Source organism: Pholcus phalangioides, unplaced genomic scaffold (assembly GCF_987345545.1).
Source record: "Pholcus phalangioides strain wild (caught in Gottingen) unplaced genomic scaffold, Ppha-v1.0 ptg000005l_1, whole genome shotgun sequence".
Lineage (NCBI taxonomy): Eukaryota > Metazoa > Arthropoda > Arachnida > Araneae > Pholcidae > Pholcus > Pholcus phalangioides.
The window spans coordinates 7,705,275-7,721,282 of NW_028301598.1; the positions used below are offsets into that span (position 1 = coordinate 7,705,275).

Here is a 16,008-nt window from a genome sequence, read left to right on the forward strand (position 1 = left end):
TCTAATAGAGTTTACTTGAATTTTTATTCTTCACTGAAATCAAGGATTAAGATTATTTTCATAGCTCATAAATTATGTCATATAATTAATTAATTTGTCAATAATTGCAATTATAATCATAAATAATTATGTTTATATAATTATGAACATGGTTGCAATTAGGAAGGAGCAGGCAGGCAGGAGGGTGCCGATTTCACCCTTTACCTGCTTCTACATTACATGGGGCACCAAAATGCATGCTTGACCCAGGTGACAAAGTATCTAGTTGCAGCCCTGATTATTAATCATCACTGAAATTGAGCATTTTTTTGTGAATTACATTTTGATAAACTGTTTTCATTAGCACTTTGTTTTTTGCCATTTGACAGTTTTCCAGTGATTTTGATGATAACTTGCAGCTTTTTCTTGCCTTTGACAAGTTTTATTTTTGGAGTTAAAGGGCAATATCTTGTATTTTTTCTTATATTTGAACTTTCTACCAAAACACATTTCATGGGCTAGATAGAATGCCTTAGAGGGATGCCTTTGGCCTGCAGGCTAGAAGCTGTGCACCCCCTGAGTTGGAGCAACAAATTTTTTTCCCCTTGTGAATTCACTACCGGCGAGAAATTTTAAAATGAGACGTCTTACAGTACGAACAGGGCAGGGCACATGTGTATCAGAAAGATATAGGAGATAGAGCAATATATGTGTGCATGCGTCTCTTGTTTTTGTACTGCCCATGTAAGCCCCATGACTATTTGCATGAAATTTTGATTGTTTTTTTATAATGTTGATGTAAAGTTTTCCTGATATCTTTATTTCTAGCTTTTCTGTCTCGCCAGAGCTCTGCTCAGGAAATCAAAGATTCTTATTATGGATGAAGCTACATCTTCACTTGATCCAGAAACAGACCGTATTCTTCAGGATGCCGTAACTCACCATTACGCAGACTGTACAGTTCTGTCAATTGCAGTATGTTTTAATATTTGGAAAAGTCTAACCCATTTGCATCCACTAGTGGGGCATTTCTGCGAATTAGTATTGTCCCTTTATCACCAAGTGCAGAATAGTCCGCAAAATGGTGATTGTTCTTTAATCATCACTTTTTGTGCCAAATATGGAAGAGTCAATGATTTTTTTTCTGGAAAGTCTGAGGTTAAAATACTTGTAGAGGAAGAGGTTATATAATTTGATGGGGTTCAACTAATTCAAATAAGTTCACGTGTGTGTGTGCGCCTTAAAGTTTTGCTCTTTTTGCTGTCAAATCCAGCCTAAGTCTGAATGGTATTGGGGTAGATAAAAAACCAGTTTCGTTATCAATGAATGTTGATATGGCCGGGAGTGAGTTGAGCATATTAGATTTGTAGTAATGTTGTTGTTTAATGCTAGAAGAATAGAGGTTTCATTCTACTTAGAACCAATACTAGTCAAAATGACGGTGTATTATTTTAGTTATAAAAATCTTGATTTTCGTAAGTTTTAGTATGTTTAAATGTACATATGAGTGTATGTATATAGCAGTATGTATTTCCCAATCGTTTTTGCCCCTGTTCCACCGAAGTATCTCTGAAACTCTGTCCCACCTGCCAGCGCCGTAATAAGTATTTTTGTAAAAAGGCCCCCCCCCATGTAAAACTTGGGCAGTTACCTCTCTACCCACTTTAAGTTCTAGCCCTACCTTCCATGACTTATAATTTATGTTATTGAAGTTATTAAAAAAAATTGTGAACTTTTATTCACTTGGAATAAGCCTATAAAGGCCATTAACTTGATATGAATAAGTTTCCAATGACAGCTATGGGGGAAGAGAGAAATAAAAATCGAAAAGACAACTGAAGAACTGGAAAAATCTATGAGAAGATGCTCGTCTACCACCGTAAAGGTTGCCATCATGGTCCCAGGTTCAAACCCGGGGGAGAATATTGATAAGATATTTTCCTAACGAGCTGCTTGAGGCGGTAACCGATAGATGGTGCCTTCATTTTCAACCCAGTTCATTAATGGCAGTAATTGCAATATAGTGATAAGGCCAGAGTTGGTGTTTGGTTAAGTAGCACAGCAGCATCAGTCACCTAACATTTTTTTAGTCACTGGAAAAAGTTCAAACTTTTCCTCTGAAATGTTTTTGACATAACTCCATGAATGTTATGAAGCCAAATAGCTTCGCCTTTGCATCAAGATGTGTTTTATTTGTTCCTTGATGCTGTTTATTTAACAGATTCAGGTTTTCAAAGATGTCTGCCAAATAACTCACCAATGCCTTCCATATTCAAAGATAGGTAGCAACACTTCTTGAACACATAACAAAAATGATAAACTAATTTAATCAACAAAAATTATAAATCTATTTACTGCAATGAATTATAATTATTTAAAAGCAAAAAACCATTTCATTATTTGCAAATTATACAACCTGAAACCATATGAAACAAATATTTTTTGGTAGCCTATTATCATTCAATGTTCCAATCACACTTAATTTATGATCTGCTACTCTGGGAAGTGATTATTTAACCACTATTGCTCCCATTATGTCCTTACAAAAAAAAGCTATTAGAAGTTTGGCAGACAATTAAATCACTCCCTCAAATGAACTTGTTCTGCACCTAAATATTCTACCCTTAAAGCATTTATATTTTTTCAGATTCATACTTATAATCAAGAAAAGACATTCTGTACTTTTAAATTCGTTTCAAATATCCACTAGACATAATTTCATATACTCTCTGCCTCTAGTTCATAAAACTATTCTAAAAAAACATTTTAACTTCCTCATTTCTAAATTTTATAATAGCCTTCTAAATGATCTCAGTTTTCCACATTTGTGTGATTTTCAAAAAACTTCTTAAGCAATACTTAGAATAATAGTCAATATTGAAAATTACTTTCGATTTCATCCTTAAAGTCACACTTCCATAGAATTACAGTGTTTAGCAATTTTGAAGAGAAAAAAAAAAAAAAAAAAAAATGTGAAAACCGAAATAAGAAAGAGTAGAGTTTTGATGGGAAAAAATATGATAACCCAAATATACATATCATGTATAAGATATAATACAACGATGCAACGGGTTTTTGCCACTGATTGACTTCTCACACCCCACTGGTTAAATTCTGATTTAAAATTCTTTTGTTGTCAACTCTGCTGCATCATTTCAAGTATATAATCTCGTGTTGATTTATAGATTTTTTTAATAAGAAATAAAGCACCCCCACCCACCCGTTGCATCGTTGTATTATATCTTATACATGATATGTATATTTGTGTTATCATATTTTTTCCCATCAAAACTCTACTCTTTCTTATTTCGATTTTCACATTTTTTTTTTAATTTTATTTTCTCTTCGAAATTACTAAACACTGTAATTCTATTTAATATTGTATGACAACTGTGACGCTTTTGAATTAATTTCACTGTAACAACCAGTATGGGATCTTGGTGTCTCCTTGGTGGTTTTCATTAATCGAATGTAATGTTTTCATTAACCTTATATATTAATAAATTGAAATCGTTGGGCAAAAAAAAAGTTATTTTTGGGGGGGGGGGGAAACAGTTGAAGGACCACCAGGAAACCTTACACTAGCGTGTGTTCAACAGGCCTACTTCGTAAAATTCTGTCTCTAGCTTGAAGAAAGGAGGAGAAGGGATTATATTATCACTAGGGTTAATGTAAGAATGTTCTGAATACTAAGCTCCTCCTTTCTTTAATATTGACTTTGTATAAGTCTTCCAGTAGAAAATGGGATGGCAAAGAGAAAAAAAAAACAACTTATCATTGGAAATGTAGAAATATGCAAAACAATGCCTTAAAATCATTAAAATATGCTCTAGCACATTAAGTTTTTTAAAACCGGAGAAATAGGAGTCCCTTATATTGGGAAGTGATAGTATATGTACAAATGCTTGGGGAAAAAAATGAAATTGAAGTTATATTTTGGTTTTTGTATAATATCCATCTAATGGGAGTTTTCAATATCATGGTATGATCATAAAATTTGCTAAATGAGAGTGCATACGATCAGACCCTGATACAACACACAAGAGCATGTAAAAGTTTGTTATATCATTGTCTAACTCTACATATCATTGAATGGGATTTTGTTATATCAGGATCTGACTATATATGCACAAGAAATGATAAAATTCATTAAATCAGCTAATTTGTTGAATCAAATTTCAGTACATTGGGGTCCTATTATACTTTCGTCTAAATAATAAATCTCATCTTGGCAATGTGATCAATTCTATTTGATTTATCATATCTACCAATACAAAATATGCATAATCACTGGTCCTAAATGTGATAAATTCACAATATATAAATGAAATTTATCAAACTTATAAAAATTGCTGGTGATCATGCATAACCACCTGATTTATTACATTTAATGTAACATACATATATATTTATTACCCACAGAGCATTCACAAGCAAATTTGTTTTATGGGATTCAGGTTCCACACAGTAAAAATATAGTAACTCTTTGGCTGAAAATGGTTTAAATTCTGTTTACACAGTACATCAGTGGCTTGGTATCTAAAAAAAAAGTATTTAACAGTGAAAACTTTCATGTTAAGCAGCTATAAACGATTCATGCCACATGTTGTATATGGCAAATCTCTATGTTGTATTAGTAATGAAATTCTCATTAAGTTTTTTTAAATTTTATCAAACAGCACCGTGTACAGAGCCTGTTGAACTTCGACAAAGTGGTGGTTCTAGAGATGGGACGCATCGTGGAGACAGGATGTCCAAAAGAATTGCTCGTTACAAAGGGCAGTATATTCGCTTCACTGGTCAAAGCTAGTCATCAACAACATTAACATCACCTCAACAAGTTTATCAGTATTCCCTCCGTTGAAAACTTTCATTTGGTCATGTTTTATTGTTATTTTCTCCTCTATTTGGAAAAGGTTGTTCTCGATCGTATCATATGTTTACCATGATACCCGCTTATACATATATTTTTATAATTTTAGGATTTTTTTAGTCTTTTAGTAACGATTATTTGTTTCAATATATGTTTAAATAGATGTTTTTAGAACAATTGTTGTTTGTTGGTAACCATTTTTAGATCTAACATGATGTTTCCTCTGTTTAAGTTTAATTTCCTTTTTAAATTTTAACCTAAATTTCCATGTTGTTCTCAATGTCTTTGATTGGTGCTATAAAGTAAAGAATTTTAGTGAATTGCTTTTGAAATTCAATTTTATTCTAGTAATTGATATAGCGCAATAATCTCTTATAAAACACAGTGCTGTTGCAGTAATTTAATTGAACGACACAATACTTTGATGAAATTATCTATTCGTGGTGATGGAGAATAAAATTTTTATCTGTGATTAGTCATTACGCCTTGGATATTTCTTATCCTCCCAAGTAAGCTTGTATTGTTAAACTGATCATATATGCATCAAAGGTGCTGATACGACGAAAACATGATGAATACTGGAGATTGTTATAAGGGAGACAGGGACGTTCAAATGAAAATTGCTTATTACTGTACGTTTCTTGCTAAAAATGCTTTAATGACATTCCAGTATCAATATAATAACTATTTCAAGTCTCTTAGTTTGCAAAATGTGTTTCAACAAGATTAGCGCCTTATTTAGACACCAAAAGGCACCAAACTGGAACAGTCATTTATTGGTGATTTTTTGTCCCCTGCATCTAAATTTTCACTGAAAAGCATCAATTTTATTTTTATTTTTCTCTGTAAGCATATATCAATGATTTGTAACATGCATTTTGTATTATGAGAAATGATTAATGAATAAAAAAAAAACAAATCTTTTTTTGTGGCATATAAATTTGCAAATTTTTCATCATTTTCAACTTTTTTCCCTAAAAATATCAGGACAATAAAATCACACAGTAAAATGTATGCTACAAATTATTGATATATGCCTACAGAGCAAAATAAAAAAAATTGATGCTTTTCAGTGAAATTTGAGAGACAGACAAAAATCATCATTAAATGACATTCCAGTTTGGTTCCTTTTGGTGTCTAAATAAGGCATACAACTTGTGGAAACACATATTTTTTAATCTAAGAGGCCTAAAAGTGTTATTATATTCATACTGAAATGTCATTGAAGCACTTTTAGCAAGAACTATACATAAATAAGTAATTTTCATTTGAACGTCCCTTGTGTTTTTAAAAGACAACTCATGAAGTGGATGATGGAGGATAATAATGTATTGGCAGAATACACCAGCATGCGGTTCAGGAAGGGAACATTTGTAACAAATCTTTCTTTCTATGATCATGTGACTAAGTTTTGGGCAAAGGCAAAACATTGACATCGTGTATCCAGAAAGCATTCAATCAGGAGTCCAACATGGTAAACTCTTGAAGCAGTCACATGAGATTAGGATTGGGGACAACTTGTTAAAGTGGATAGAATCGTGGTTGTGAGAGAGAGGTCATAGTGGGTTATGGGAAACGGGGAATTTTCTGATTGGACAGGTGTCACAAGTGGAATTCTTTATGGAAGTGTCCTTGGTTCCATACTCTTTTCACTTTTTATTCCTCAACTTGATCAGGGAATTGATGGAGTCAGTGAATTCGCAGATATTGTTGTATTAATTGTATTCAGTTGGGAATCAAAAGCGATAAGGAATTGTAACAGACCAACTTGAATAGGATTGTAGCATGGATAAATGAATGGAGCATGACTTTCAACATTGACAAGTGCATGGCCATTCATTTTGGTTCGAACAACCCACATTTCACTTACGAGCTCAATGGCAAAATTATTCTGGATGCAACTAAGGTCACCAATTTGGGAATTCTCATTGATGAGCGGCTTAGGTTTTCTGAACATTGTTCCACAGTGAATGAGCAAAAAGCAAATAGAATGCTGGTATCATTCTTCAAAGAGTCTCCACATTCTCCTAGAGTCAGCCTTCCACTTTTCCAAGTTCATCCTGGCCTGGACAGAGGGATATAGACTTGTATGCATGAAGTGGTGCAAACAGGGCAGAACTTAAGTTTTATTGAGGGGGGGGGGCTAGGCTATTGAAGGTAATGTGGGAACCGTTATATATCCAACTCCAGCTGTTTTTTCTAAACAACAAATTGTCCATTTTTGTGTGTCTACACAGCAGCAACACTGAACTTCTGAATGCATTAACATTTGATGTTTGAGCAATTTCTTCAAAAAATAAGTTTAAAACTTTTGAGGCCCTCTGCAGGCATTAGGGTCTTAGGCTGCAGCCTGTCTAGCCTATAGGAAAATCCAGCATTGGCTGCAAAGAAAAGCCACTAGAATACTAGCAGGTATGCAAGGCTTGAGCTGTGAAGAAAGACGATTCATTTGAACATATTTTCCTTGGAATAATGTAGGCGTTGGGAGATATGATTGAAATATTTAAAATTTTTTAGGGATATTTGATATGATAGATCATGAAATATATTGTTATGTCATCATTCAACTGCTTCGACTCGGGGACGCTAGTTTTGATTAGTTGGAGACAGTTACACAGTTCCAGGTTGTTATGTTGCAGGGAGTTTTTCCAACAGGGTGGTAAATGCATGGAATAGATTATCTTCTGATGTCATGACTTTGCCCATGATAGATACCCTCAAGAGTAAATTATGATAAGATGGGCGGGAATAATCGAAAAGCTATCCATACTTAACTTTTTAAGCAGTTTTTAAAATTGTCCTGATCCACATTATAACTGCCACATTGGAAATAAAAGCGTGTTAAGAACCTGGGATATTTTGAAGTGACCAAAAATAAAGCAGATCTAGTTTGACAAGATATTTCAAGATTGTGCCACCGTAAAGGGTTAAATGAAAGACAACCATATTTTATTTTTATGGGCAGTTTATTTAATTTTTTTTAGTTTCTGTCCCTCTTTTATTTATTGTCATTAGGTTGTATCCAGGCTATTACAATCATTTTATGGGCTTTTCCCTCCATATTTATTGATTTCCATTCTTTTACCTTTTCATTATTTTTTCCCAGCCACTTTGTCGAGGAATTTTGCCATGTTTCTAAGTGCAATATTCGCTGAAATAATTGAATTTAAAAAAGCTGCTGAAGTGTTTTCCGTTAGTTTGTCATTCTTTCCCTCATTTTCAGAGATTTATATCTCAGCAAATATAGCACTTAGAAGCATGGCAAATTTTTCTTGTTGGGGTCAAGAAAGACCTCCAAGGGGCGACAACTTTTTCATTGGGTTTTTGAGGATGGTGTCCGTATGAAAATTTATTTTTTATTTTAATAACTATACGAGGCCGTCATTTGTAGGGGGATTTAAAAAGTAATATATTGAAATGAAAAAACACAAAGTGAAATATATATACAGTCAGTGCTCATTATAGCAACACCAGTTACAGCAACTGTTTTATTATAATGGCCGGTAGGATTTTCCCAAATGTTTTCATACAACCAATAACCTATGTTTTTCCTTTCGAAAAAAATGACCTTCCAGTTTAACATTCATTTTCGATGGGATAGGGAGGGGTAGTCATTATAATGAGCGTCGACTATATATACAATGTAATATACATTGAGTATATGTTCTTTGCCCCCTCCTCTGGAAAAAGTTGAAATGACCAATAAAATGACGTATCTCAAGTCAACACATTTATTTTGATAATTTTTTCTAATTGGAAGTATGCCTCTAGGAACAACAGTTCGCCAGTAATTTGCGGCAGAATGACTTAAGGGGCCCTGTATGGGCCTTACGTATATGCTTGTGTATTCACAAGCCGAAAGAAAACCACATAGCAACATTTGGAACAAACGTCATATATTTTCCATTTATGGGGGGGGGGGGCGGAGAACAAAAACCTTTGAATTGTAATAACATTAGCTGTCACAACGGTATCATTGGACCCCCAGGCATATTGAATCCTATTATGTTACTGAAAGTACTGGTCTACCAATTTACATTTTCACTGTACAGAAGTACCAGCGCCAGACACTTCATTTCCATGGGCTCCTAATGCAGATAAGGCTCACTCATGGGGTAGGCATTCATTAAAAATAACCCTGTTTCACACACAGTTTGATTTTAAAGTTCATAACACACTGTAACGTCCCAAGAGTCCAGCTGGTAAAAAAAAGTGTCATCTATTATTAGTGAGTTTAAAGCCTGGGTAGATTTCTGCATGGGGCAAGTTGCACATGGCGCATCATGTGCTTTATTTAGGTGTCTTCACCCCTTTAATCCATCAGGGGCGCCAAAATGCATGCTTGCCCCAGCTGAACAAGGTTCTAGTTGCAGCTCTGCTCAGGACATCACTTGGCTGCTAAGATGGCCCTATACCTCTGCTATCCCAGTCTCTTGGGGGCCGTTCAAATATTACGTCATCGATGTGGGGGGAGGGGGTTTCCGATTTGCTGACTTTTGATGACAAGGGAGAAGGAAGGGGGTTTGGATAATGCTTTACGTCATCAACCACCCTTTATGAAAATATGAGTTAGGATTCAGAGGGGCAGAGCTGATGACGAAATTTTGCTGACAACGGGGTGTAGGGGGTCAACGTTCTGCTGACAAGTGGGGGGGGGGGGGTGGATCAAAAATGGCTAAAAATTTGCTTATGTAATACTTTAACGGCTCCTTTGCACAAAGACAAGTTTTAATCAAAAATTTTTTGTAAGTGAACAAATTTATTATTTCAAAATAAATCTTTTTCAAATCTTCTTTGATAATCACAGAACTTTTTAAATAGAAAAAAAAACAACTATAATTATCTTTTTAATAAACTGACAAACACAGAATTTAAATAAAATTTAATGCATTTTTTCCTATACATTTTATAAAATTTAATATTAAAGACTAAAAACGAATCAATTTTTTGGAACCAAGTTGCAAAAAATATTTAAAACTAAATTGTAAAAATTAAAATAATGAAAATTACTAGTATTATCAGAAATTTAAGCACTACTGTGCTGCCATCTGTTGATAAAACGCGGAACTTTGAAATACATTATACATGATCATTTAATTTTAATTCAAAGAATAGAACATGTGCAGCCATCTCTCGGCTCACCTAAGAAACAGGAGTTTGATAGATCACAATTTTTGATGTTACGTTCATTGCATGACCATATTTATGAAACAAAATGCAGGACATTAATGAAATGTCCGCGTTTCATTCAGAAAACTGCAATCATAACGAAAAAAAATAATTTTTCACCAAAATAACCGCTAACCATTCTAAAAACTGCCAAAAAATAATCATCAATGAAAAATTTGCGGTGGATCAAAATGTATTTCATAAAAAAAAAGTCAGACACCTGTATGCTTTATTAAAAATTTATAAAAATTATCTACATTTATAATTAAGGCGAAGATAAATTAATTATTTCATGTCACATGAACAAAAAAAAATGTCTCATCAATTATGGGAAATATGGTCACAGCGTGAACAAAAAAAAATCATACTTTGTATGAAAGTTTGAAATGAACTAATTTCGGATTTTTTTATCAATAAACTGATTGATTAATAAAAAATTAAATTAATCGTCTGATTTGAGTGAGAGTAGTGTTGGTTCGCCGCCCTCCTCGTCATTCTGTTCCCTCGAACTGAGTTGACCGGTTTATTGTTGAGAAAAGCACCTGTTTATGGCGGCAAAACCTGTCTATCTGCCATTGTAAAGTCGGTGTTGAATCGCTTTAATTGTTTTACATTCCGCCATGGACGTCCTCGAATATCCGGAGATTTCCAAAGAGGAAAAGGGAGCCATGGTGAGGAGGATAATTATCTTTAAATAATTATTTTTTAAATAATTATGTTTTAAATAATTACTCTCGTCCATTCGTTTCCTACAAAAATTCAATTGTGTAATTCTAGTTGTGATTGTTGAAAAACTGCGTGTAATGTTTCTCCTCTTAAGAGGGTCAACACACACATAACCCCTCACAGCACTTGCTGGAGCGGCCCGTCTTAAGAGCCTCATGGGCCCCTGGGCAAAGAGGCTTTTTTGAGGTCCCTACCTGGCTAGAAATTTCCTGCGTACCAATTCACATGCTCACTCTCGAGAACTTCCATTTTCATAATGACTCCCCCCCCTAAACACGGCTAAGATTTTGTAAGCGTTGTTGCGTAGAAATTGGTGATAAATTTTGTCGCCAACTAATTACCTTGGCGCTTTGGCTCTTTCAAAATTTTTCATTGGTGGCAATTAATTTTTTCATGCCGCCTCCTCCCCCAACATGCTATCTTTATCGTCTGATTCTATAAGCAGGGTTGTGCCAAATTTGGCAACTTCCAATTCTGCCAAAGTTTTTCATTGGCGGCCTGTATTTTTTTGCTCGCAAAACATCCACAGCATTGTGAAAATCATAGGCGGAGATTAACTTGGAAGGCTGGGGGGGGGGCACGATGATGTCAGCTCATATATATATTAGATCAGTCGACTCCACCTGTGAGTATCTCCGTCCATGGTGAAAATGGCTGACAAAAAGGAAATTTGGCACTCTTTTTTTTTTTGGCAAGCTTGAACATTGTGAGGAGGAAATCTGAAACCAATGAAGAAAGTATCACAGGATTCACACCGGACCCATCATATTTGGGTTTCAAGTTCCTACTATGGCAAATCCAATGCTGAGGTTCTTGGTGCGATTGCTGTTTGAAACCATGCTATTGGCACATTTTGAGTGACAAACTATAATTTTTTTGCAGTTATCGTGTGTTGAATTCTGTCAGAAACAGGTGCCGCTTTGGTCTCGCATCGCGAGGATTCGGGTTCGAACCCCACTGGCGCCACAGTGGTGATCGGTTGCAGTTGGTTTTCTGTGGTTTCCAACTTCAACAGGCGAATGCAAGCCGATCTCCCCATTAAAAAGTCTCGCCACAGAAAGCAACAGGCCTACAACGTTACAAATATTCAATCATTACACTTCACTCACAATTTGAAGTTTAGATGGCAGCACTGAAATATCAAACACAACACTAGCTACACACTCAGACCGTTAGGTTCACTCACTTTGTCCCAGACTCTGCCACGAAGCTGGGCTGGAAGAGATCTCGGCAACAGGATAATTCCGGTGGCAGAGCCCCTGGCGTTCATTCATTCATGTCAGAAACAGGTTTTTTTCATCTGACTGAAGAATGCCCAAAAAAAAAATGAAAATATTCCCAAGCAAAGAACTGGGCTTCGGCTTAATAAAATTTCTATGAGGACAGACACGATATGATGAGATTTAAGACGCTGGCGACAATAAGAAATGAAAATGGGGCAAAAACAGATAAGGGTAGCATGTTAGCTTTAAAAACATTACTGTCGCAAATTAAAATTTTTGAAACATCTACAGTGCCAAAGTAATGAGTTGGTGACACAAAATAATCGCCACATTTGGCACAACCCAGCTTATGGAATCTTAGCCTCTTTATCTATTTTAGTGTCTTTTTCATTGCTTGTTATCACCAAGGTCTGATCGTCGTGTTCATCATTGAACTTTATTTAGGCTGAAACCCTGTCATCGGGCATCCCGTGCTTGGGAATTTTTCCATTTTTTATGGATGAGAGTGTTCTCATTTATTCGGAAGAGGGGAAACGATACACTTGTTTTTATAACAGAATTCGATGCGATGCTTGCAAAAGAAATTATACTTTCTTGCAAAAAATGCACAGCTAGCAGGGTTTCAAACAGCAATCGCTCCAGAAAATGTTGTTGGCTTTCAGTTTGCCAGAGTAATTAAAATCCCAAATGTAATGAGTTGCTGAATATCATGGCCAATATTTTCTTCATTGGTTCTAGAATTTCACTGTGTGATGTTTTTAGCTTGCTGAAAAAGAAGCAGCACATTTTGTTTTTTTTGTCGAACATCTTGATTTTCACGATAATTACTGAAGATGCTTGGCGAGCAAAAAAAAAAAAAAAAATTCTAGGTCTTCAACAAAAACCTGGGGAAAAAGCGGAAATCGTCACATTTAACGCAATCCTGCTTACGTCCCAAAATGTGAGAAAATGACTGGTAAAAGGGGAAAGATAGCCAAATCGATTGTATTACATTGGAAACCAAAGTGAGAGAGAGAGAGAATACAATAAGGAAATTTCTAGCTACTCGAACCTGACTTTTATAAGGATTCCCCAGAGATACCACTGATGTGCTATAACTATAACGCCTCAAATCCTCGGAATATCAGGAAAGGATGGATGAAAATTTCATTCACAGGAATAGCTGTAGGGTAATCACATTGCCAACTTTTTTACTACAAGTTGCCAAGGCCAATATAATGGCGCTGGGTTACCAAAAACCTCTGTGTAAACATTTTTCCTCAGTGTCTATCATGCTCGTGCTACACCGTGACCTTTGGAAACAGGTTCTACTACTTTTAAGTGTAAAGGAAGTAGTTATTGGTATAAAATGCTGACAAAATATCAAGTTGCGTTCTTGAATGAGTGGCTGTTATACCAACTTTTCCAATTTCTGAGGGTTTTTCTCCTGAGGGTTCTCATTGGGAATTATGGTGCTTTCACGGCTAACTAGTCATATTCAAAGAAAGTGTATTTACAGCGTAACTTTGCGTTGTTTCCACAATGTGCCATTTTGAAAAATCGAACAGGATTGGATCACCTGTTCGAATTATAAAAATGTTTTCTAAGATCGTTTTTTTCTCCAACAATCTCAGAAAACAATGACTGAATCTGTAAAAACTTGAGAGATCATAAATATCCACAGTTTTGTCATCTAGCTTTTATGTGATCAGAATTTCTCATCGTGAAAATCTGGGTATGGGAGCCGCTAAGATGCAATGGGGGTTGGCTAATGCGATTTTCTGAGGTTTTCCATTTTTAAGTTGGCTATCCCTTTGAAAAAAAGCTGTTTGCCATGATCAGGGGTCTGTCCAGACTTTTTGCACAGGGTCCTGTTTTTGTGAAAATGTACCTTATTTTTGTGAAAACGTGAAAGTAATACTAATTAAACAGCATCCTTATTTTCCTATTTATTACTTTATACAAAAAAAAACAATCTGTGTGTCGTAGTCTTTGCATTACTTTATTTTACGTTAATTTGAAATCAAATTGAGTTTCAAGTTAAAAAGTGAGAATTGCTAAATCTTCAGAAAAATATAAAAACGTACCAACAATCATATCCTTATACGTCTATTTCCAGTCTTTGAAAATATCAATGATTGAAAGGCATTCAATATCTGTAAGCTTGCCGGGTCTATTGAGTATGATCCGAAGATGTCTGTCGAGAGTGGTTAGTGACAATTTTGATCTTAAATTGGTGCACACAAGGTTCATTTGAGAAAAAAGTCTCTCGACAGATGCTGTTGATGAAGGTATGATAGTGCATAATGATAACCTCATTAAATTAAGATAAGCAGTCCAGATGCTTGCATCATTCTCCAGAATTGTCAAAACATCATTTGGAGAATTTTTTTTTTCCAGAGTTTTTTTGGCCTCACATTTCTTGTCTTCTCTGAGAAACGCACTTGCTTCATTATTCTTTTGTGTCTCAAAATACAATTTCGCAAGAGATATCTCTTTATCGAACCCATTCTTTTCCATCATACCTTCAGATGCATTAAGTATGGGTTCCGATATTTTCACAGTCCCCTGAAATTCATTTCGCTGCTCTCCACCATAAAATGACAATAATATATCCAGGCATTCTTCAGGAGTCTCCACTGTCTTTAAATCTAAATTCATTGTGTGAAATATATCAAAGGCATTTAATATTTTGTTTTTCGCACCAAATGCAGCTGACATTTTTTCCTGAAAATCACAAATAAAATTGTGAACAAAGTTTTCCTTAAATTCCTGGATTATGCTGTCTGCACTCATTCCATACTTTTTCTTGCTTCGTTTTTTCTTACTAAGTTCAGTGCATTCTTGGGAGAAGCACAACAGATCTTTACACTGCTTGAAGTGTTCCCCTGTATGTAAATCATTTGCAAGCACTTCAATTTCCTGACAAACAACTAGAACATTTGCATTAATAGAGCTAAACATGATTGTAGAGCCCTGAAGTCACAAGCTAAATCTGTTTATAACTTTGAGGAAGTCAGCCAAGAACAGAATACATAGGAGAACATCTGTATTCAGAAGTTGCTCTCTAATCCCCTTCAATTCAGGCTCCTGAGTCTTTGAGAAAAGATTATCGAGCATTTCAATCAACTGTTGGAACCTATCAATCACTCGTTGGCATGCAAGTCCATGAGATAACCACCGCATAACCGAAACACTCTACATTTTTAAAACATCTACACCATACACATTTTTCTGAATATCTAAAAACACTTGCTGTTTCTTTGGGCAGTAGTGAAAAAGCTTCCATAAACTTATGAGAACAGCATCCACAGCCTGTAGAATGGGATATTTTTTTATCAAATGGACAAACACTAAAGCTAGTCTTTCTGCAGTTGACATAAATAGAATGAGGTGCCAAGTGTCGTATACGTCTTTGTACACCTGATATTTCTCCACTCATCACATCAGTTCCATCCAAAGCTAAAAACAGCAAGTTAGTGATTGGAATCGCTTTTGCTATCAATAACTTCTCAATAGCAGATGTAACAGATTCTGCATTTGTCGCAGTTAGGTTCACAAGACTGAGGAACTCTTCTCTGAGAGGACTTCCAGCTATCTTGTAACGCACTATTAAACCCAACTGTGTTCTTTGTGCTTCGTCAGTTGCCTCATCAGCTATCAATGTAAAGTAAGTGGCTACTTGCAAAGCCGTCAAAGTTTTCCTCTCTGAATACAAAGATATTGCCTCTGTATGATTGTCTACTGACACATTTGATAGATAGGTGGCATTCTATTTCTTTGTCACCAAGATCCTCACCAATGAACTTAACTACAGAAGAAAAATTATCGGAGACTGCCCATTTTTTTTATCATGAAGTACAAAATCTTTATAGGTCTATATTTTGTTAAAACTTTCAAATTTTTTTCCTTAGTCTTCTGCACAGCAATTTCAGTTTTTTCTGTAAACAAATACAAGGGATTTTTGGATGCAGTTTCTGATGCACTCACAGCTTGTTTGTGTTTCTGGCTATATATATGCTTGTTGACACATCGTGTTGGGTGATCACCAAATTGCAC

The 16,008-nt window shown here is 35.2% G+C and overlaps 2 protein-coding genes across 2 annotated transcripts in view; both read left to right on the forward strand.

Annotated features, from left to right (window-relative positions):
- LOC149085825 (ATP-binding cassette sub-family C member 9-like) overlaps window positions 1–5,333 on the forward strand; it is an 87,630-nt gene extending 82,297 nt beyond the window's left edge. Inside the window, exons 31-32 of the mRNA XM_089232263.1 lie at window positions 808–954; window positions 4,659–5,333. Of these exons, the coding sequence (XP_089088389.1) occupies window positions 808–954; window positions 4,659–4,805 (294 nt within the window). The 3' untranslated portion in view covers window positions 4,806–5,333. The remainder of the gene's footprint in view (window positions 1–807; window positions 955–4,658) is intronic.
- A 5,035-nt stretch (window positions 5,334–10,368) lies between these two features.
- Ssrp (structure specific recognition protein) overlaps window positions 10,369–16,008 on the forward strand; it is a 58,420-nt gene continuing 52,780 nt past the window's right edge. The window contains exon 1 of the mRNA XM_089232264.1: window positions 10,369–10,692. Within this exon, the coding sequence (XP_089088390.1) occupies window positions 10,642–10,692 (51 nt within the window). The 5' untranslated portion in view covers window positions 10,369–10,641. The remainder of the gene's footprint in view (window positions 10,693–16,008) is intronic.